Source organism: Rhinopithecus bieti, unplaced genomic scaffold (genome assembly GCF_001698545.2).
Source record: "Rhinopithecus bieti isolate Rb0 unplaced genomic scaffold, ASM169854v2 scaffold_32014, whole genome shotgun sequence".
Taxonomy (NCBI): domain Eukaryota; kingdom Metazoa; phylum Chordata; class Mammalia; order Primates; family Cercopithecidae; genus Rhinopithecus; species Rhinopithecus bieti.
This window is the reverse complement of record NW_016813639.1, coordinates 718,140-739,537: the sequence shown is the minus strand read 5'-3', so window position 1 is coordinate 739,537 and position 21,398 is coordinate 718,140. Positions and strand designations below refer to the sequence as shown.

The following is a 21,398-nucleotide window of genomic DNA, read 5'->3' as shown; positions in this document are numbered from 1 at the left end:
TCTCAGTAGATTATGTTTGGGATAGTATGCTGGGAACAAATAAAAATAATGGTTCAGCCTCCAATTCTCCCGGAGCTTCCCACCCTAACCAGGGGCTATTGGAATCAGAGTGTCCCATACACAAAGTCTCCTGAAGACAAACATTCCATTCCCTGTGGACACTGGTCAGCTAAAGCAGGACTATAATATAGGGCAGGCAGAACTTCAGTCCCCCACATCCCATTTGCGCACATTTTCTTCCATCATGAATACTTTTGAAATGTTTGAATTCACCATTTATTAAAAGTATTTGCTTATATAACTCCACATCAATAAACTGAAAAAAATAAATATTTCAAATACTTTTAAAAGAACAGCATATTAAATTGATATGCTGCATTCTATTATTAGTGCTGGAGAAACTAGGCACCCTCCTACCAAAAAGAAAAAAAGAAACCTGTTTTTTAAAACACTACTTGGAATATACGATCCAGCAACTTCTTTCTAGGAATTTATCTTTAAAAAGATCATCATGTATATGTGCAAAAATTTGCCTGTAAGGATGTTCATGGCAAAATTACTTAGAAGAAATTGAAAAGAAACCAAAACAACTAAGATATTCTTAGGAATTCATTGAGTAGATTATGGTACTTCCAGACAATGGAATATTATGCAGATATTAAAGATCTTTTCATAGAAAAGCCACTTAATGACATAAGAAAATGTATGTACTTTTTTAAAGCAGGAACAAATTTATACGTAGAATATGTTAGAGCTTTTGTTTTAAAATAAAATGATGGCTAAACATATATAGAAAAGAAATTAATATGAAATGATGGGTGATTTTTTATTTAATTTTGTATTTTTCCACAGTGTTCAAATTTTCTATAATAAATATACATTACTCGATAGTTGTGTGATTTAAGCCAGTTTGAAAACACCTCTTTATCTTAATTTCCTTATCTGTAAAATGAAAATATCAATAGCCCCTAATTCATAAGGGTTGTTGTGAGATTAAATTTGTCAGTATATATAAAATACTAGGACTGTGTCTGGCAAAGAATAAGCTTTCAATAAACATGAGTCATTGTATTATTATTACTATTACAATCAGAAAAAAATGTGACCTTTCAAAACTAAATCTGCCAGGAAACTTCTAGAAGCCAGATTAGTGACGCCCCAAGTATATGAGTTCAAAGAGGATAGGATGGCCTTATGCACCAACCTGGTAGCCATGGTATTTGATATACAAGCCGGTTTTACCGACCACTCTCCAAGCCTAGGAACCAGATTAAAAGGTGAGGAAGCAGCCCTTTCTCTACCAGGCCACCAAGACCCTCAGACTCAGGACAAACAAGGAGACCATTGCACACACAGCCCCAAGAGACCGCAGCTGGTACATCTCTTTTCCTGCAGTCACCCCATGTACTCCCAGCTCTACCCACCTTCCCTCATTGAAACTTCTTCTCAGGGAGGGGAGGGATAGAGCCTTTCCCAATTACAGTGACAAGGTCTGATACAGCTTAATGTGTGGTTCTCCAAGAGCTAAGCAGTGGTGGCTTGGTAAATTTTCAGCAACTGACCGGAAGCTGGAGCTGGGGCAGAAATGCATGATTTGCAGTGTTTGGTGATTTCTGTGGAATGACTCTCCTACCATGGCTGCTATCAAGCTCCTAACATGACATCAACTGGCTTGCAAACTTCCTGAAAATGTGACAATCAGCTTTCATGAGTCAGTACTTAGCTCAAGCGTATCACGGAGTGTTTATATTTAAATAAGGAACAAAACCTTGAAACCAAAAGAATGATTCTACCCTTCAAAAGGGCAAAGAACCACTCCCAGTGTCTTCTACAAAAACAGGCACCACTCACGATGTCTATGCACAAAACTGATCTGTGCTTCCGCAGGAGGTAGACTCCAGAGTCTGTTTACCCAGGGTGTGAGTCTGGGACCATCGGCGTCAGCATCCCGAGAGCTGGTCAGAAATGCCAAACCTCAGGCCCTATCACACACTTGCTGAATTAGAATCTGCATTTTAACAAGATCCCCAAGTGATCTGTATCAACACTACAGTTTGAAAAGCATAGCTATAGAATTCAACATAAGAGATATAAAGATAAAACCATTTTTATTCAAGAAAGCCTCCAACTGTGAGGATCAGGTGATCTTTTGTATTTGGAAGCAATTCTTACCTTCCACAATCCTCTAGAAACGGCTTAACGTTTCCACATTTTCCATTTCAACAATGGGGCATGGAGCAGTGACAAGTTCCTCCATCTCCACTCCCTCCCCCAGCCACAGGGCCACAAAGCCAGAGCTCTAAGATTTTGCATGAGGTAGAGAAATATAGATTCCTCAAGAGCTGCTATTCAAGCCATAAGCAGCATGTGCCAATGTTCCACCCACAATCCTGGTTCAGTCTCCATTAAGCTGCACATCTGGCTGTCACACACTCTTTTGTGGGGACATCTCAATGGTAGCACTGATGCTGCCTCTCTTCGAGGCCAGCCCCACAGTGGCCTCCCTGTCCTCTCAGCATGTGATGTCATGAGCATGAATGTCCTGCCAAACATTTAAGATGTTGCAGTTCACATTGTGTACATTGTATAGAGAAACACTGACATGCAGATTTCTTTTAATTAAAAAAAAAAAAAAAAGCAGGGCAAGATACAACCAAACCTTGTTCTATTGTTAACCCAAACCAATTCAGCACAAATATGTAACTTGTATTCTTGAAGCACACAATCTTCTCTTTTTTATTACTGTCATTGTAACTAACATCCCTAGATCCAGAGATTGCCTTGAAACATTCTTTTCTCTCTAATTTGGTTTCTATCAAATTCTTGGAAAGCATGAGCCGGACTGTTTCATTTTCAAACCAAAAATCCCCTGCATGTGGTCTCTTCAGAACCGGCTAAAAAGAGAGAGTAAAGCATGGTGTGGTTCTCAAAATCATCTCATCTCCAATGACCATCAAACAGGAGACCAGGGAGGACATGGAGTTGCACTTACAGAAAGGCTTGAGAAAGAAGTCCTTTTGTTTGCTGTTTCTCAAAGTGTAGTGTGGGGCCCACTTTATGAGAATCACTGAGGGTACACAACAACAATGCAGATTCTTGGCTCCCCACCCTAATGAAGAGGGTGAATCTCTAGCTGTGATTCCTTTTTTTTTTTTTTTTTTTTTTTTTTTTTTTTTTGAGAAACGGAGTCTCGCTCTGTCGCCCAAGCTGGAGTACAGTGGCGTGATCTCGCCTCCCAGGTTCAAGCGATTCTTCTGCCTTAGCCTCCCAAGTAGCCGGGACTACAGATGCAAGTTGCCACACCCAGCTAATTTCTTTTGTACTTTAGTATAGACAGGGTTTCACCATATTGCCCAGGCTGGTCTTGAACCACTGAGCTCAGGCAATCTGCCCCCCTCAGCCTCCCAAAGTGCTAGGATTCCAGGCATGGGCCACTGCGCCCGGCCCTAGCCGTGATTCTTAAATTGGACAATTCGGGCTTTAGAGTTACATAGTCTTAAATCCCTTTTCATTTATATAGTGGCTATATGATCTTGACAACCTAAACTCTCCACATGCTATTTTTCTCATCTATAAAATGGGGACCATGGGGAGGATGAAATGTATGAAGTTTCTAACACATACAGGTCTCAATAGTGTGAATTCCCTTTGCCCTGTTACTTAGAGTACTTTAAGCCTGCCATTTTACACGTGATTGGGGGCCATTGCCTTCACCTAGGTGAAGATTTATTATAATTCTTCAATAAATTATAATTGCCAAGTTCTCAGGGGACTCTAATGAGAGCAGATAAGATAATGAAGACTGATCCTCTTGATGGTTACTGAGACAGAACCTGTTGTTCCACAGTTGTGCTATCCAATCCAAAAGCCTCCAGCCACAAGTGGCTACTGAACACTTGAAATGTGGCTGGTGTAAATGGAGACGTGCTGCAAGTGTAAAATACATGCTGGAATCCAAAGACAATACAAAAACAAGGGTGTGAAATATCTCATCAATTGATTACATATTGAAATGATAATATTTTGGATGTACTGGATCAAATAAAATACATTAATTTCCCTTGTCTATTTTTAGCTTTTGAAATGTGGCTACTAGAAAATTTTAAATTACACACATGGCTCACATTGTATTCCTAGTGGACAGTACTGTTCTAGAGGCACATCAACTTCTCCTCCATCATACTGATACTAAACCTAACACTAGAGTTACGACCTCCAAACTGGGATTCCCTCATTAGTCAGGGAATGGTCAGCTAGGAGAGATTTGGGAGTCTCTCTTCTTACACTGAAGGGAAAAGCAGCCCCCTTATGAGAGAAAGCAAGCAGCAGCTCAGGGAAGAAGCGGGCGAGTCAATACATCCATAAGAGAGGAGTCCCACTTAATGACACTTCTGACACAAGCTGGCGGTTGTGAGGAAAGGGATCATAGGGTCTGAAGTGTCCTCGTCCACGCCCTCAAATGCTTTTTGTTCCCTTCTGGTTCATAATGACAAGTTTTAATGAGGTAGGGAGGGTCCTCCAATGTAGTCACATGACTTTTATCCTTACAAAAGCTATATTATAGCTAAGCAAATATTTTAGTTAACATAAAAATTGTCTTCTATGGCCAGGCGCGGTAGCTCACACCTGTAATTCCAGCACTTTGGGAGGTTGATGCAGGAGGATCACTTGAGGCCAGGAGTTCCAGACCAGCCCAGCCAACATGGCAAAACCCTGTCTCCACTAAAAATACAAAAATTAGCCAGGTGTGATGGCACATACCTGCAGTCCCAGCTACTTGGGAGGCTGAGGCACAAGAATCGCTTGAACCCAGGGGGCAAGGGGCGGAGGTTGCAGTGAGGTGAGATCGCACCACTGCTCTCCAGCCTGGGCAACAGAGCGAGACTTCTTCTCAAAAAAAAAAACAAAAAAAGATTATCTTTTATGTATAAGTAATTTAGAAATACTTTCCAACAGGTTATAATCAAAACTACACAAATTTCTGCAAAATGGCTAGCCCAAGTTGGTATTTCCAAAGAGGAAATGTTTGCCAATTATTATACTATCAGCTAATGAAATTAGTATTTTATTTGGAAGAAGTCTGCCAAAATAGATTGTAATGTGTTTTCTTAAACCAGGCCCGTAACTTGACAGAGTTTCTGGAACAGAAAACAAATAAAAATCAACTCAATGTGTCTTTGTCCAAAATGTCCAAACAGCTACATATGTATGTTTGAACAAAATGTATTTAGATATCATTACTTAAAGATCCAATAAAATAGGTTTCTTTAATTCTCCTTTGATACCTAGCCAATCAATTCCTTTACTAAGTGTTCAAAGTAGATGAAGGACATTAACTGCATAATGCTGAGAACTTTGTTTCTGATTGCTGCCCACTGATCGATGATTAAAGATGCCTTAAAGTCATCCCACTTCAGAAACCTAGAGAGCATGGAGGTTATGCTTTCATGACCACAAATTACCACGATACAGTGAATAAAATATAACTTTTCAATTATTCAAGGCAATGCAGAATTACTTGTTTTTGAAATCACTGAATACCTATAAATTACCAGTAGAGATTAATGAGATTTTTTTTTAATCAATAATGATACCTCTGGATACAACAGAAGATCGAAGGCCAGTTTTGCAGACAGTCTGTTATTTTATTGCACAGATTTCACTTAAAGAATAAAATGCACCATCAGTATTTGGAGAGTTTGGGGTCTCAGATACTGATATATACCATCAGTGTTTACACCCGTAAAGCCAAATTCAACAGTACAATTTATGTTAAACAACATCACTTCAAAATGGCTAACAATGCAAATAGAGAGAAAAGTGGGGAAAGCTTTAAAATGTGTTAGTTTGAAGCATATGAAAACGTAGGATTAAAAACTACATCATACAAACCTGAAATCAAAAATGTTTTGTGGAACATCAGTTAAAGTTATACTCACTTGCACTGTTATTTATTGCATAAAGTCTATGTGGTTCATTTCCTTCATATTGATGAATTGAGAATTTCAGGAAATCATGGTTATAAAAACGATCAATCTTGAAAAAGTATGTACAGATAAATGTAAAATCACAAACTAAAAAATATCCCTACCCTTGGCCCTCAGCTTACAAAAGGGAAAGTTTCCCATGGAAAGAAAGTTCCACTATTCCCCTCCCTCCCGCATCCCATGTCCCCATTGCTATCTTTTTCTGTCTCATACAAGTAAATGACCTTGAAGGGAAGAAACAAAAGCCATCTTTATGAGGCTCCCATTGTCAGCTGTATCAGTTTGAAAAGTGTCTTGGCCGGTGCGGTGACTCACTCCTATAATCCCAACACTTTGGGAGGCCGAAGCGGGAAGATACTTTGAGTCCAGGAGTTCTAGATCAACCTGGGCAACACAGTGAGCCCTCATCTCTACAAAAAACTTAAAAATTAGCTGAGTGTAGTGGTGGACACCTGTAGTCCCAGCTACTTGGGAGGCTGAGGCAGGAGGATCACTTGAGCCTGGGAGGTTGAGGCTACAGTGAGCCGAGATCACACCACGGCACTCCAGCCTGAGTAACAGAGTGAGGCCCTATTTAAAAAAAAAAAAAAGTCTTGTATTTCTCTTCCCCACCCCCACCTAACTCAGTGATGTTTGCAAAACATTTGAAATTAAAAGAAACAAAATATATATAATATATTTTTTAATAAACAGCAAAGGAATGCCCAAGAAAAGAGCTAATATTTGGCAATGCCATGAGAAAAAATGTACGGGCATTATCTGAGCTAGAGATTTCTTTAAAGGCAACCAAAAGATGGGGGAAAGGGAGAGAAGTTAAGACTACAAAATGCCAGACAGGATGCTTTTCTAGACCTTTGGCTTTAAAGCCTGGCAAAGGAGTGGGCTTCCCCCACACTGTGACTAGCAAACCTAGGGCCCTGAGCCCAGCATCTACAGCACCTCTGTGGGCAGCCGGGCAGCCCTCTTATACATGGGCACTCTTGGCATGCGTCGGGGAGCTAGAGCCCGAAGAGTAGTAGAAACGGTTTTCACCAAAGGCCTGGGCATCTCCAGCGCAGCAGAGGATGACACAGCCACCCACGAGGCACAGCACAGCACCAATCCAGCCTGCATACAGGGAGTAGCCAAAGCTCACGATGGTGGTCTCACGGTGGGCGCACACAGGGAACCAGATGGTGGCAACAATGGCGCAGAGAGCTGGAGAGACATGGAGAGGCCGTGACTGGGCGCACCCATCACACACCAAGCACGTGGGCAGGCCCACTCACTCCACATACACACACTTGTGGCTTCCAACCAGCTCCAAAAAGCTCCATACACATGGCTCTGCTCCCTCAACACTGAACCAATATGTAGCAGTTGGCATCTGTAGAAGAAGCTGACTGTTGGGTCCTTATTTTTTTCAGCAGGTGGCAGAAACAAAATAATTCCAATGTAAAGACCTAGAAATAAACCATTTAAGTCCAAAAAATATTTATTTGTATTTACTTGTATATCAACACTTCATATCTAGTTATAATTCTAAAATTAATATACTTACCTAATTATATTATAATTATCACTTTACATATCTATGTGTCATTGTAAGCTCTCTGAGTTCCTTGAAGGTAGGGTCCATGTCTTACTTATGTCTACCTTGGTACGAGGCAAATAGTATGTGCTCAATGTAGACCAGTTGAATGGCTGAATTATCTGAGCTATTCAAAAATGAGAAACGAGATGGCAGCCACCTCAATTTTCCACTCTATTTTCTCAGTTTGGTCAATTCACATTACAAAGATCTGGAGAAGGTATGAAATTTCTCTGTTGTGGTGAATGTTGCTAGATGAAAATGGAGTACCAGATAAAGGTTCAAGTTTGTGTTACGCTGTTCACAATCACAAAATCCCAACACACAAATGAATAGTCCTTGGAGTAGAAAAACTCACCCATTCAGGGGTCAAAATGGTAGAACTTTACTTTTGGTTTTGCACCAATCAATCTAATCTTCATTTTGGTTTTGATTTTATAGAGTAAAATAAGAAACAGCTTATACATCATGTAGTTTTTCACCTCTTTATAAGCAAAGTAACAAAACATGGGCAGGCAAGAGGCTATAAAGACTTTTTTATATTTTTTTCAAATCTCTAGACCAGCACTGTCAAATGGAGTAGCCACAAGTTATGTGGGACCATTGATCATTTGTCATGAGACTACTGAGATGAAGAACTGAATTTTGAATTTTCACTAATTTTAATGTAAATGGCCACATGTAGCTAGTGGCTACTGTACTGAACAACACAGCTCTAGACAAAGTAACTCCAAACCTCTTTAAGTTGAGATGACACATTAAAGTTGGCAGACAGAAAAATAATAACAATAATAATAATAACAATGAGGTTTCCATCAACAAATTAAGAAAGAATACTGCACTGCCAGTGTGACGTTTGCCACCAAGGATACCCTTATCACATTAAACTCAGCAAGCTTTTTTCTGATTTCTACTCACGGTGAGTGATTTTCTAACTTACTCTCTATGCCCGCAGAGAAGAAATATAATTTAACATAAGCAATCAAATCTAACAGCCTTGTATATTAGTTCTAAATGGAAAAAAGGATTGGTCTTACCCATTTTGAAACACCTTTTAAACAGTCTCATCGCATTTGTGTTGCTTGTAACGTAGATTCTTATTGGCAATAGATTAAACCACTACTACAAGCTGGGTATAGATACACATAAAAATATATGATCTCTATCCTTAAAAAGAATAGATCTCAAGAGGAAATCAGAAGGAAGAGAGTTAATTTGAAAAGCTATGAATTGCCCAGATTGGCTTTCTAACAGCCCAAATTCACTCCATTAATTATTTATAGATTATCTAAGAAGCTAAAATTGGCCAGGCATGGTGGCTCACACCTGTAATCCCAGCACTTTGGGAGGCCAAGGTGGGCGGATCACCTGAGGTCAGGAGTTCAAGACCAGCCTGGCCAACATGGCAAAACCCCATCTCTACTAAAAAATACAAAAATTAGCCAGGCATGGATGGTGGGCAACTGTAATCCCAGCTACTTAGGAGGCTGAGGCAGGGAGAATTGCTTGAACCCGGAAGGCAGAGGTTGCATGCAGTGAGTGGAGATCTCAGCACTGCACTCCAGCCTGGGCAACAGGGCAAGATTCTGTGTTAAAAAAAAAAAAAAAAAAAAAAAAAAAAAAAGCAGCTACAATCTATCCATATGCTAATGTTTCCTTTTTCTTAAAAAGTAATAAGCACAGTCATGCCAGCTTCTGTAATATTTTCATATGAGATACCATGAGAAGATGTATTTTCCTTCTGTGACTAGAATGTTCAAGAAGAGCAATGTGTACCTGAAACCTCCCTTTCTAGCTCAGGACTTTGCAAACCTCAGATGCAGGGGAAAGTCTTTTTCTTTCTCTTCTCTGACATGGATTCCAAATCAGGCACTCTTGGAGAATTGCTTGGCTATTATCAGAGTCTCTACTTTCAGCAAGACACAGAGAAAAACCTTTTTCTCTGTCAGAACAGGGGACTAAAATCCTCTTTTGGAGGGTTTCAACCAGAGAGAACTACCGTAGATTTTCCATAGCATACACAATCTACTTACACAGCCCCAAACCTCAAAAGTGGGCATTCATTTTGCTGCGGGCAAAAACAGCAACCTAGCAAGGGCTTCCAAACACTTGTTTAGAAGAAAAAGAAGGGGAGTGAAAAGCTGAATTCTGTAGGGAAAAAAGTTCTAATTCCCAAACAACTGATATGATTCAAGCTAACTGATCTTTCCTATAAACAATTAACTGGTCTCAAAACAACTCAGGGTTCAAATCAAGTTTTATATTTTTCAACTATACTGTATTTACACATACAGCACATGTGCACACACGTGCAGGAAAGCATTCCCCACATCCAATGTAAACGTAACGTTCAGGTTTAGTTTAGATTTTATAGAATAAGACAAGAAACTGCCTCTAAATTCATTTAATTGTTCCCTTAAGCAAATAATAAAACAAGATTATCTTCACACAGGGAAATAATTAGGCTCAATATCCCAAAAGTAACCATCAGTCTTGGTTTTGAGTATTTTAGGGATTTTGTTAGGTTGTATTCCAATATAAATCATTAGAAAAGGGAAAATCAGAAAAGGTCTAAACATTTCATACAATGAACCTCCATAGGGATGGATGAGTGAACGGGGGAACGAATGGATGGATGGATGAGAAGTAGTCTCATTTCAATTCCACCTTTCACTTCATACACACCAAAACTGAGGTCTAAAGACATAAAATCTTATTGTGAGTTTAACACACCTAAAGTCGCAAGCTCATCATTGACCTCTAATTAAAGATTTCCTTCTCTTATAATTCACACAAAACAAGGCAAATGAGTGCCAGCAGGCTCTTTACTTCCTAGGAGACAAATGAACCCTGGGTGGAATTCCTGTGGCTCTCAAAGATGAATCACATCAAAACCACTAAAAAATGACAGACTACCACACAACATGAAAGGAAATGAGAGGCTCACTGAAAACAGTGACCTTCAATTGAACTCAAAATGAAAAATGTTTAAAAACTAAAAAAGGAGAATTTACGCAATTTCAGCAATGGTTTCAAGGAAGAAAGGGATATGTTTTGTCCAGTAAAGTTAAAACGCGAGTCAAATCATTACTTAACTTAAAACATGTGAAATAGTAATAGAACTGGCCAAAAAAATTGCCTTTCTTAAAGACATAGAAGGTCTGATAGATTTATTTTATTTGCAAACCCAAAAGATGAGTTTGGAATGGTTCTCTCTGTCATTTGGGAAAATAAAGAAAATGTTTTCTAAAAGTCAGTTACCTGTAAGGTCAAGAAAATTGAAGAAAGACAAAGGAAATTTTGTTCTTTTCTTTTACATCATCCGAATGTATTTTAAATTAAGTCTCTAAAACAAGACAGTAATTTTAGCACTCAGATTTTTCAGTCTTTCTCCTCTTCTGCCTTCAGAAGATGCAATAGTTAACTACACAAGGTGGGGGGGTACCATTTGTTGTTGGAGAACAGAAAGTAAAACTGAGGCATATTCTTAGCTAAAAATGAGAAGGAGGAGAAGGAGGAAGAGAAGGAGAGAGAAAGGGAAGGGAGAAGAAAGCTTCACTATGTAAAGACAGATATATCTAAACCTGGTCCTCTCCTAAGTAGGATTCCTTGCTCTTCAAAGAATAAAATTGTTTGCCTCTTTTGAGAACAAGTTTCAAATAATGCAATACAATACATTATTTAATTGATAAGATATGCCTTGTTAAAAACTAAGAATGATGGTGACATGACCAAATGGAGAATATTTGAGAAGTCCATTTTAAAGCAAGGAAATGTAAGTGTGGCTTTTAATCTCTTTAGAGATGAGATGACACATGGTAATACATGGTGTTAAACAAACAAAGTTAAAAAAAAAATCAATACAGGTGTGTTTGACTTTGGAGGTAACAACTGAGAGACAGACAGACAGACAGACAAAGAGACAGAGAAAGACAAGATCAGTGGGCACTGACATTTCTTCCTCCTTCCAATAAACCTACTTTTTTTTTTCTTTTTTTTTTTAGATAGGGTCTCTGTCACCCAGGCTGGAGGGCAGTGGTGCAATCTCAACTCACTGCAGCCTCGTTCTCCTGAGCATCGATCCTCAGCCTCCTGAGTAGCTGGATCACAGGTGCATACCACCAGGCTGGCCTAACTTTTGTATTTTTAGTAGAGATGGGGTTTTGCCATGTTGGCCAGGCTGGTCTCGAACTCCTGGGTTCAAGCAATCTGCCCATGTTGCCCTTCCAAAGTGCTAGATTACAGGCGTGAAATACCACGCCTAGCCCCAATGAACCTTTTCTCAAGCTTTGTCACTTTCCACTGAAAGGCCTTTTTTTTTTTTTTTTTTTTTTTGAGACGGTCTCACTCTGTTGCCCAGGCTGGAGTGCAGTGGCATGATCTCAGCTCACTGCAAACTCCACCACGTGGGTTCAAGCAATTCTTGTGCCTCAGCCTCCCAAGTAGCTGGGATTACAGGCACCTGCCATACCTGGCTAATTTTTGTATTTTGTGTTTTTTGGTTGGTTTTTTTGTTTTCTGTTTTTTGAGACGGAGTTTCACTCTTGTTGCCCAGGCTGGAGTGCAATGACGCGATCTCAGCTCACTGCAACCTCTGCCTCCTGGGTTCAGGTAATTCTCCTGCCTCAGCCTCCCGACTGGCTGGGAATGCAGGTGTGTGCCACCATGCCCAGCTAATTTTATATTTTAAGTAGAGACAGGGTTTCTCCATGTTGTCAGGCTGGTTTCGAACTCCTGACCTCAGGTGATCCACCCACCTCAGCCTCCCAAAATGCTGGGATTACAGGTGTGAGTCACCACGCCCAACCCTGAAAGAACTTTCCAAAGAACAATTTCTAACACAAAGCAAAATTTTCATTAAAGTCATTTAAATTATTTTGACTTCTTACATTAGTAATAGCAAAAACAAAAAACAAAAAAAACTTCCTTGATATGCTAAGATTTCCTTTAAAAAATCTAAAGACTGGAAGAAATGGAGAAGTGGAAAGATGAAGCATGTATTACAGTCATAAGTTGATCACTGTTGAGGAGGTTGGGTTCACAGGGGTTTATTATACTATTCCTCTAATTTTACATAGGTCTGATATTTTCCACAATAAAAATGTTCTTAAAGACCTTTTTGGCCGGGTGCGGTGGCTTACAGCTCAGGAGTTTGAGAGCAGCCTGCCCAATATGGTGAAACTCCATCTCTACAAAAAATACAAAAATTAGCCAGGCATGGTGGCACATGCCAGTAATCCCAGCTAGTCAGGAGCCTGAGGCAGGAGAATCGCTTGAACCCGCGTGGCAGAAGTTGCAGTGAGCCAAGATTGTGCCACTGTACTCTAGCCTGAGCAACAGAGCAAAGCTCCATCTCAAAAAACAAAAAAATAAAAATAAGGAAATTAGACATGATTGGAAGAATACCCAGCTGCTCTCTGGGTATTTTTTTAACCAGCTAACCAACAATAACAAAAATAATAGCAACCATTTATTGAGCACTTACTATGTGCCAGATCCTATGCTAAATAATTTTCACACATCACTTCACTGTTTTTACTAACTTGAGAAGCAGGCGTTATTGTTCCCATTTTATGGAAGGGACCAGAGACATTAAGGAACTGCCCTAGTTCACACAGCCAGAAAGTAGTGGATTCCAGATTCAGCACAGTTGTATCTGATTCCAACTGATAAGATCAAACAATTCAGGGCATAGGCACCTCCTGCCTTGGCAGGAACTCTTGAAAAGCCACAAACAGATTGGCCTCAAATCCACCACAGATCTGAGAGCCTGCTGCTCCTGCGCTACTCATCTGGCTTTAGAAACAACTGGCTCCTATTTCTTCCTCCACAGCAGGAACCAAATCCTCACACCATTAAATGTCACTGCTGAGAAGATAACGCTGTACAACACACATAATTTTTTTAAGGTTTCACAAAAATAATGACAGATTTTCAGGGTCAGAAAAAACAGATTTTAATTAGCAGTGTTCACAGTTCCCATACCAGGACTAGCTGTGATACTGTGTCCAGTTCCCAGGCCCCTGAACTCCAGGGGATGCCTCATCTTCTTTAGTCGAATGAGGTTTTCGCCCAGCCCCATTCAGTGACCCTGAGGACCCTGCCCAGGCCTAGTGCTGGCTTCTCTGAGGGAGTGGCAGAAAACAGTCCAGAGGAACACAAAGGGAGCCTTCACTCCCCGTGCTCCTCCCACCACTGCCAACAGGGGAAACAAGGCACTTGGGGCTCCGTGGTGAGAAGACCTAGAGGAGATCAGCAGGTGCCACGCCTGAGACAATGAGCTTTACATTTCCAGAGCTAGCTCGTTCCAGTGAAAACAACATCCAACCCAAAGGCAGTGGTGACCCACTGAGAAATAAATCCTGATAGGAGCAAAGCAGGCAGACAATATCGGAAATGCAAGGCCATAAAAGTGCAATGAGGGGACTCCAGTGAGTGTCCGGAAACGGGCAGCCTCCTTGGGTGGGGTCAGATCCCTCAATGTCCTGCCTCCCCCATAGTTTCACTCCAGACAGGCAAACAGGGACTGAGGCACTCACCCACTCCCCAGTCCCACCTCATTTCTTCCTCTGTGATTCTGACTATCTACATTAACCCACTTTTAGGAGACAAAGAAAAACAAATTCAGCTAGGAAGTTTCAAACCACCGGCTGCTTTTAGGGTAGTTTTTTTTAAAGCTATCTATGCATACTTTGCTTTTATCCCTCTATTTTTCCAGGGTTTGTGTGTTTGTTTTAGTGTGTTCTCTTACTTGCGGATACCTGTGACACTCATACGGAAGGCCAGAATTTCTAAACATGAGCACCCAATACAACGGACCCATCTTTTGGCTCTGCCATCCTCAGAGCCCAGGAGAACCTTCTGGGGCTTCTGTGAGAATGTGAGGAAAGTAACAAACAGCAAGTGTCTAGGAGAAGGGTTTCACCTGGATGCTGCAAACCCAGTTTACTTGTGGAGCTTTGACTTTCCTGTTGGAAAGGGAGTTGGACACACAGATCTGACCTCCATAGAGCAGGGCAAGAGGGGGCCCCTGTAAGTCAGATAAAGCACCGGATGCTGTTGTGTGTTCCGTGTGATACTGGCACACAAATTCTTTGTGGCTGGAACCAAAATTTCCACATTCAGATTTTTCTCTGGAAATTACAGTGGTCTTTTCACTCCTGTTAACACATAAACACACACACACACACATACACACACCTGTGGCTTCACAAGAACCTGCAAACCTCCGTCCCTTTGCAATCCTGGAAAATGGTGCCCCCCCCATGTCCCCTCACCTTACTGGTGTCATTGTGAGTGTGAGGCCTCCAGATGGGAGGTACCCACCACTAAGTGGCGTCAACCCACACAGAATCCTGATGCCTATTCTTACCCCTCAAATTCATCATCTGCTATGCCAATCTGGGGGTATGAACTCCTTGTTTCAGAAGAACATGATTTTATATCTAACCCATACCCAGTCTAATTTCTTCTCACTGATACGTGCACTTTGCAACAAGAGTTGTTGTTCTTAAAATTCATATCGTCTATTAGGATTTAGAATGTGCTGATAAAACTAGCATCTGAGGGGATAAAAATGGAGAGAAATGAAATCACTGACGAGAATAGAGCTAGAAGGACCCTCCACAGGTTGTTAAATGAAGCCCTCTATGTGCAGGTATAATCAGCAAAACCAAATGAGCACAGGCCGTTTCCTGTCCCTGGACTGTCCCTCCCCTCAATTCATGACCAGCCCACCTTCTCTTCAAGTCTCAGGGCTTATTGCTGGGTTCTTCTGCTCTGGAAACTCATCCAGTCCGGGTTAGGTGTCTTCCTATGTGTATGCACAGCCTGTATACCTTTTCTACATGAATACATACCATATTCTATTGAGGTGTCCAAGTACACTCAAAGCAAAGATGGCCTATTTTTCCCAGTGACCCCAGTACCTACCATGGTGCCTGGCCCATATGCTCAAGGAAGGCTTGCTGAGTTAAAGGATGGAGCCATCACCTGGTGGTCTAACCACGCTCAACTCCTGACTTTTCTCTTGCCTTCCTCTTTACTTTTTTCTTTCTTTCTTTTTTTTTTTTTTTTGGAGTTGCACTCTGTCACCCAGGCTGGAATGCAGTAGAGTGATCTAAGCTCACCGCAACCTCTGCCTCCTGGGTTCAAATGATTCTTCTGCCTCAGCCCCCTATCGAGTAGCTGGGATTACAGGCATGCACCACTATACCTGGCTAATTTTTGTATTTTTAGTAGAGATGGGGTCTCACCATGTTGGCCAGGCTGGTCTCGAACTTCCAACCTCAGGTGATCCGCCCACCTCGGCCTCCTTCTTTATTAACTGAGTTTCTCAGTCTTGCCTGCACATAAGCATCACCTGGGAAGCTTTCAAAAAATATCTTTGCCTGGCCTGATGCCCAGAAAATTCTGATTCAATTGATCTGCTGTGGGACCTGGGCATAGGTGTTCAAAAAGGATTCCACTGTGAAGACTGGAAGGCTTCCGTCTTTCAGGTCTTTCCCTTAGGTATTTCCTACCTTCAAAATCCTCTTTCTCTTTCTCTTTTTAAACTTATCTTCATGTTCAGTGACTCCCAGAGACATTACTTAGCCCTCTATGTAAACTGCCCATAAAATACAAAGGGATACAGATTGTGGGGGTCCATCCCCCACTGGGTTCACTTGGCTTCCCTTCACATTTCTCTTGAACTTGAGAAGCAGCAACCACAAGATCTGAGATTCATCAGGCTCCCTCATAGGTGGGGTACCATTGAGAAAGCTGTCTTACCCAGCAGAATGAGCAAAACACCAGCCAGCTGGGCCCGCCTGTACTTAGCCACACCGGGCTCATGGCCCATCCGGATGCAGGGAAGAACAGTCAGCAGCAGTAAAATGGCTGGCAGACCCAGGACTGAGGCAGCAATCATCAGGGCACGGCAGGCCTGCACGTAGCCTGGGAACAAGAGAGCAGATGGGAAAGGTTAGACCACGGGGTTCTCTTGCTTCCTGAGTCCTGCCTTAGGGGAATTCAGCACCATCTCCCTTCCTCCCTCTTGGCCCATTCCAGGACTTAGAAGGTGCTAGTATTGTCCAAGGTCACTAAGCACTTTTCAACTTTTAAAACAACTCAGCAAGAAAAAAGGAGGCTGGAGAGACTAAATGGGGACCCCTGGTTTAGGCCACTTGGCCAAGTTTCCGGGATGGAGGGGCCAAGAGTCCATTTACATTATTACATCCCCATGAGAAAGTTCAGATGAAAACTCAAATCTCCCAAGAATCATTCTGTGAGGGCCTCTATTGGTTCCAGTCTGCTATTGATAGCTCTACTTGTCTGACCCTGGGCAAGTTACTTAACCATGATGTCTTATTTTCCACATCTATAAAGTAACAATAGGCCAGGCACGGTGGCTCACACCTACAATCCCAGCACTTTGGGAGGCCAAGGCAGGTGAATCCTCTGAGGTCAGGAGTTCAAGACCAGCCTGGCCAACATGGCAAAACTCTATCTCTACTAAAAATACAAAAATTAGCCTGGTGTGGTGGTGTGCGCCTGTAGTCCCAGTTACTCGGGGAGGCTGAGGCAGGAGAATCACTTGAACCTGGGAGGTGGAGGTTGCAGTGAGCTGAGATAGAGCCACTGCACTCCAGCCTGGGTGACAGAACGAGACTCTTTCTCAAAATAAATAAATAAATAAATAAAGTATTGATAATAATGTAATAGTACCTGCATCTCTCTAACAGAATTCTACTGAAGATTACATTAGTTAATTTATGCAGTGCTTAAAACGGTGCCTATACCAAATCCTCAAAAAAGGTTAATTGTTATCATTGGTGCTCTTTGTCCGTCTCAGTGCAGTGCTTTCATCTCCAGGTGTCCTAGGTGATTTTCTCCTAACCATGTGCTTTCATTCACATTGGCTGTGGCCCTAACCCAGATTAAGCTAAAATTCAGGCTTCCTCTCTTTGCTGTCTCCCCAGAGGCTGTCCTCATGGATCCTGCCCCTAAATGGTTGGGTGCCATCTGCCTCCCCCACAGTACCCTGGGCATCCTTCCCCAGCTGTCCATCATTGCTTAAAAGGCATCTCTCCAGCCCTCAGGGTTCCTGGATGGCAGACACCTGCCTTGGTATTCATGGAGTTAACACAGTGCCCACAACAGATCATGGAAACAATTGCGAATCAAGGAACCCCGTCTCTACTAAAAAATACAAAAAACTAGCCGGGCAAGGTGGCGGGCGCCTGTAGTCCCAGCTACTCGGAGGCTGAGGCAGGAGAATGGCGTAAACCCGGGAGGCGGAGCTTGCAGTGAGCTGAGATCCAGCCACTGCACTCCAGCCCGGGCGACAGAGCGAGACTCCGCCTCAAAAAAAAAAAAAAAAAAGAGAACTGAAAACAGAAGTGTAGAGAAAAACTACATGAACTTTATCCTGTCAAGTAAAATGCCAAGTAAAAACTTTATTAAGAAACAGATTACAATATGTGTCATATTTATTTAGAATAACTCTGACAAGACACTGGGAGAATTTCATAGACAAATTTGTTTCACTTTTAAATGTAATGTTTCTCATTAAAACTCTCCCTCCTCTTAAAAAAGGGGAGGGGCGCATTTATTACTCTCCCTTTTTTGCTCAGAAGGAACTAGTACTAGTGGCCTGGGTGAGGCAGAGTTCATAGCAAAGCCAGGAAACTAAACTAGCCCGGCATCCGCCTCACACACCAGGACCCTCACGTGCAAAGTCCTAATTTCAACGCTGTCTCTTAGCAAGGTACATTTTACCAGAATTCGGACTTCACAAGGGCCCTCTTCCAGCACTGCCCATCTCAGCTCCTTCAGAATTAAAGATAATCAGTCAAGTATCTACTGACTTGAAGAGCTCCAGAAAGGAGCTCCAGGAAGTCTGAGGCCCATCCCCTGACCCAGCCATCTGCCCCTGCGGCTTGTAGAGAGCCGGCACCCACACAACTGGCAATGCAGGTTCTGAAATCCACGGCACTGGCTGTCCACATGCTACAGTGCCAAGGCCATGTCCGGACACCAAAAGATGGGGACTGAGGACTGTTACTGCCTCCACCCAAAGTGTGACGGAGGGGGAAGGCAGGAAGGACTAGCACCGCCCCCCACTCCCCCAATATGCACTCCCCTCTGGAGGACAGCCTTTGTTCTCTGAAAACAAACCACTTGGCACTGAATGCTCAGTAAAGTTAATTTCAGGAGAAGGAAGCAAAGGTAATTTTATGCTTCAAAGATCCCTACAAATACCATGCCCAGCTTTTAGTAAAATACTACAGCTACCATTCATGAAGCATCTACTATCTCAAAAGAGATTACATTTCTTATCTCATTTAATCCTCAAATAATCGTGAAAGATGGGTGGTTGATCTGATTTTAACTTTTTCAAAAGAAGACAACCGTGGTTCCCTGATGCTAGCAATTTGTCCCCCGTCACCCAGATTGTGAGTCCTGGATCCCGGAGGCTGGCCTGGGCCTGCCAACACCAGCATTAGCCAAAGCTGAGTCTAGATCTGGGTTCGTTGACCTCTGGCCTTCTGAAAGTTCAAAATGAAGTAAAGGATAGTGTAAGGCAAGCCAGGCAAGCACTGCCCACAGCTATTGTGTGCCAGAGGCCATGCCAGGTCCAGAAGAGGAAGCAAAGAGAATTAACAGGACGCCATCTCTATCTTCAAGGAATTTAAAACGTAGTGGGAGAACTTCACTCACGAACAATCAACAAAAAACAAGATAAAATGTGCCTTTGTGAGGATAAGAGCCAAGGACTAGGCAGCGAGGAGGAAGGAGGGATTCAGATTCCGACTGCGAGGACTGGAAATAGGGGGTGCTTGGAGGAGGCTTAAGGGGCGAGCAGAGTCTTTTATCTGACTGGCGGCTTCAGGGACAAGTTTCTCCCCATCTTGAGGAAACCGGGAAAATCCTTTAAGTGAGCACAATCCACGAAGGCTGGGGGGCAGAAGCCCACCTTGTAGAGACCGGGACAAGGACATGCCTTTGGGGCAGGACAGAGATTCCAGCAGAAAACCAAGGGGGTGCCCCCGACCTCGCCATTGCCCAGCTGGCTCGTGGTTTGAATCTGAATTGAGACTGTCGCCCAGAACGTTTCCACAGGACACATGTGAAGATGTGGCCCCTGGCCCGCGTTAGGCTGTCAATTTTTAGCTCCCCTTTCCACTCTGAGGCACGCTGGCGGGGTGGCGGCGAGCGACCCTCGGCGGCGCGCTCCGTGTCTCCCCAGTGGAGTCCGCCCTCCGAGGAGCCCCTGCTCGTCCCTATCCAACCCAGCGGCGCGGTGCGGGAGCCGGCGTCACCGCAGCCCCGCGGTCGGACGCGCCCACAGCAGGGGCGGGGGCAGCGGAGATGGCCCTGGGCACGTGCGGGAATCAACCTGTCATTTCCCAAACCAAGCAGCCCAGAGCGCCTTGGACGTGAATCGCTCAGCGGCTGGGCGGACAGAGCTAGGAGGGCTCTAACCTGAATGGGGCGCTTCGCCCATCCTATGAGGACAGGGAAACTCAGCCTAAGCCGGTTCGATTCTCCTGTCCGCTTGTGTTACACGCTCCTTCTCACCTCTGCGGGCGGAATCTAACGCGAAGGCTCGGCGCCCCGGGGAAGGCCGGGCGGGAGCGGGAAGCACTTTGGGAAGCGGACGGTGGAAGGATGCGGGCTGGGGCCGCAGTAATTAATACGGACTCAGTTCCTATTATATATTCCGGTTTGTTCATTCTCAAGGTGACTCGGCCAGTGTTACCACCGGCCACATTGCCACTTTACCCCAAATTCCAAATAAGAATACTGAGGCCTAGAGAAGTTAAGTTCGGGGCTGCCTAATTCTTCTACAACAATGTGGGACTAGGGATGTCAAAAACGAACCCAAAGGTCTTTAAGCCCCCAAAATGTCTCTGTGACCGCCGTCTAATATCCCGCTCTTTACCCAGAGGATAAGGATTGGGGAGCCGCCGCCAAGCTCGTGTCCTTACCCGGCAGGATGAGGATGTCCACCAGGGGCTTGCAGTGGTACAGCCCCGTGGCCATGACGCAGTCGGCCCACAGCCCCTTGGAGCCCAGCTCGTCCAGCTTGCGACAGGTGGGGATGGTGTAGCCGCAGGTCACCACCCAGTCATTGGTGGAGGTGGTCACGATGACGCCGATCCAGCCCACGAAGCTCGTGACGAAGCCCACCACCTGCAGGCACGTGGCTACCATGGTGGGCGCCAGTTCGTCCCCGTGCCTCGCCCCTCACGGCTGTGCCTGGGTCCGGGCTGGACAGTGCCTGCCCAGGTACGTCTCCCACGCTCGCGAGTCGCTGGAGGGCGACGGCCCGAGGCGGGACACTGGAGGCGGAGGTTGGCGCGGGAGGCTGCGAGCTCAGCGGCGAAGGGCTCACGGCGGGGATAGCAGAGCTGCTGGGCAGCGCGCCCCCGCCCCCTCTTTAAGCCCCGCGGCTCCGGCCGGCGAACACCAATCGGCGGCAGCCCCGGGGCGCGCCGGCCAATCGCGGGGCGGGGCCGGGAGGGGAGTGTGAAGGGGAGCAGAGCAACCCCAGTGGGGCCATTGGGCCGCCTCGCCCGGTCCGCAGCGCAGTCCCGCGATGCAAAGTAAGACAATTCCATCCAGGTCCAAAGAAACGTAAAGCGCAAAGAGGGCGTGCGTTTGTCGAGAGTTCTGTTTTGCTGCGACTGGTTTCTCTTCTTATAAGCCCCTCTCTCCTCTCAGTCTCTGGGTCTCCCTTCCGCTCCGACCCTCCTCAGTTCCTCCCTGCTCGCTCCTTCTTCCCTGCTGCGAGCACTGCAAGGGCGCTCGGTACAGTCCTCCGACGACCCAGGATTGTGACAGCCTGAAAAGTG

At 44.0% G+C, this 21,398-nt stretch overlaps 1 protein-coding gene across 1 annotated transcript; it reads right to left on the bottom strand.

Moving 5' to 3' along the window:
• Positions 1-5,624: 5,624 nt before the first annotated feature.
• Positions 5,625-20,983, bottom strand: CLDN11 (claudin 11). The gene is made up of 3 exons (XM_017848805.1): positions 20,532-20,983; positions 16,330-16,494; positions 5,625-7,184 (listed from the first exon to the last, which is right to left on the bottom strand). Exons 1-3 carry the CDS (start codon positions 20,755-20,757, stop codon positions 6,952-6,954), a joined length of 624 nt encoding a protein of 207 aa, XP_017704294.1. The 5' UTR covers positions 20,758-20,983; the 3' UTR covers positions 5,625-6,951.
• Positions 20,984-21,398: the final 415 nt, after the last annotated feature.

Excerpts from the sequence above, each read along its gene's own strand:
- CLDN11 (XM_017848805.1), bottom strand. The coding sequence starts at position 20,757 with ATGGTAGCCACGTGCCTGCAGGTGGTGGGCTTCGTCACGAGCTTCGTG. Across the intron at positions 16,495-20,531 it reads GGACATCCTCATCCTGCCGG|GCTACGTGCAGGCCTGCCGT; the intron begins GTAAGGACACGA and ends TCTTGTTCCCAG. Across the intron at positions 7,185-16,329 it reads TGTTTTGCTCATTCTGCTGG|CTCTCTGCGCCATTGTTGCC; the intron begins GTAAGACAGCTT and ends ATGTCTCTCCAG.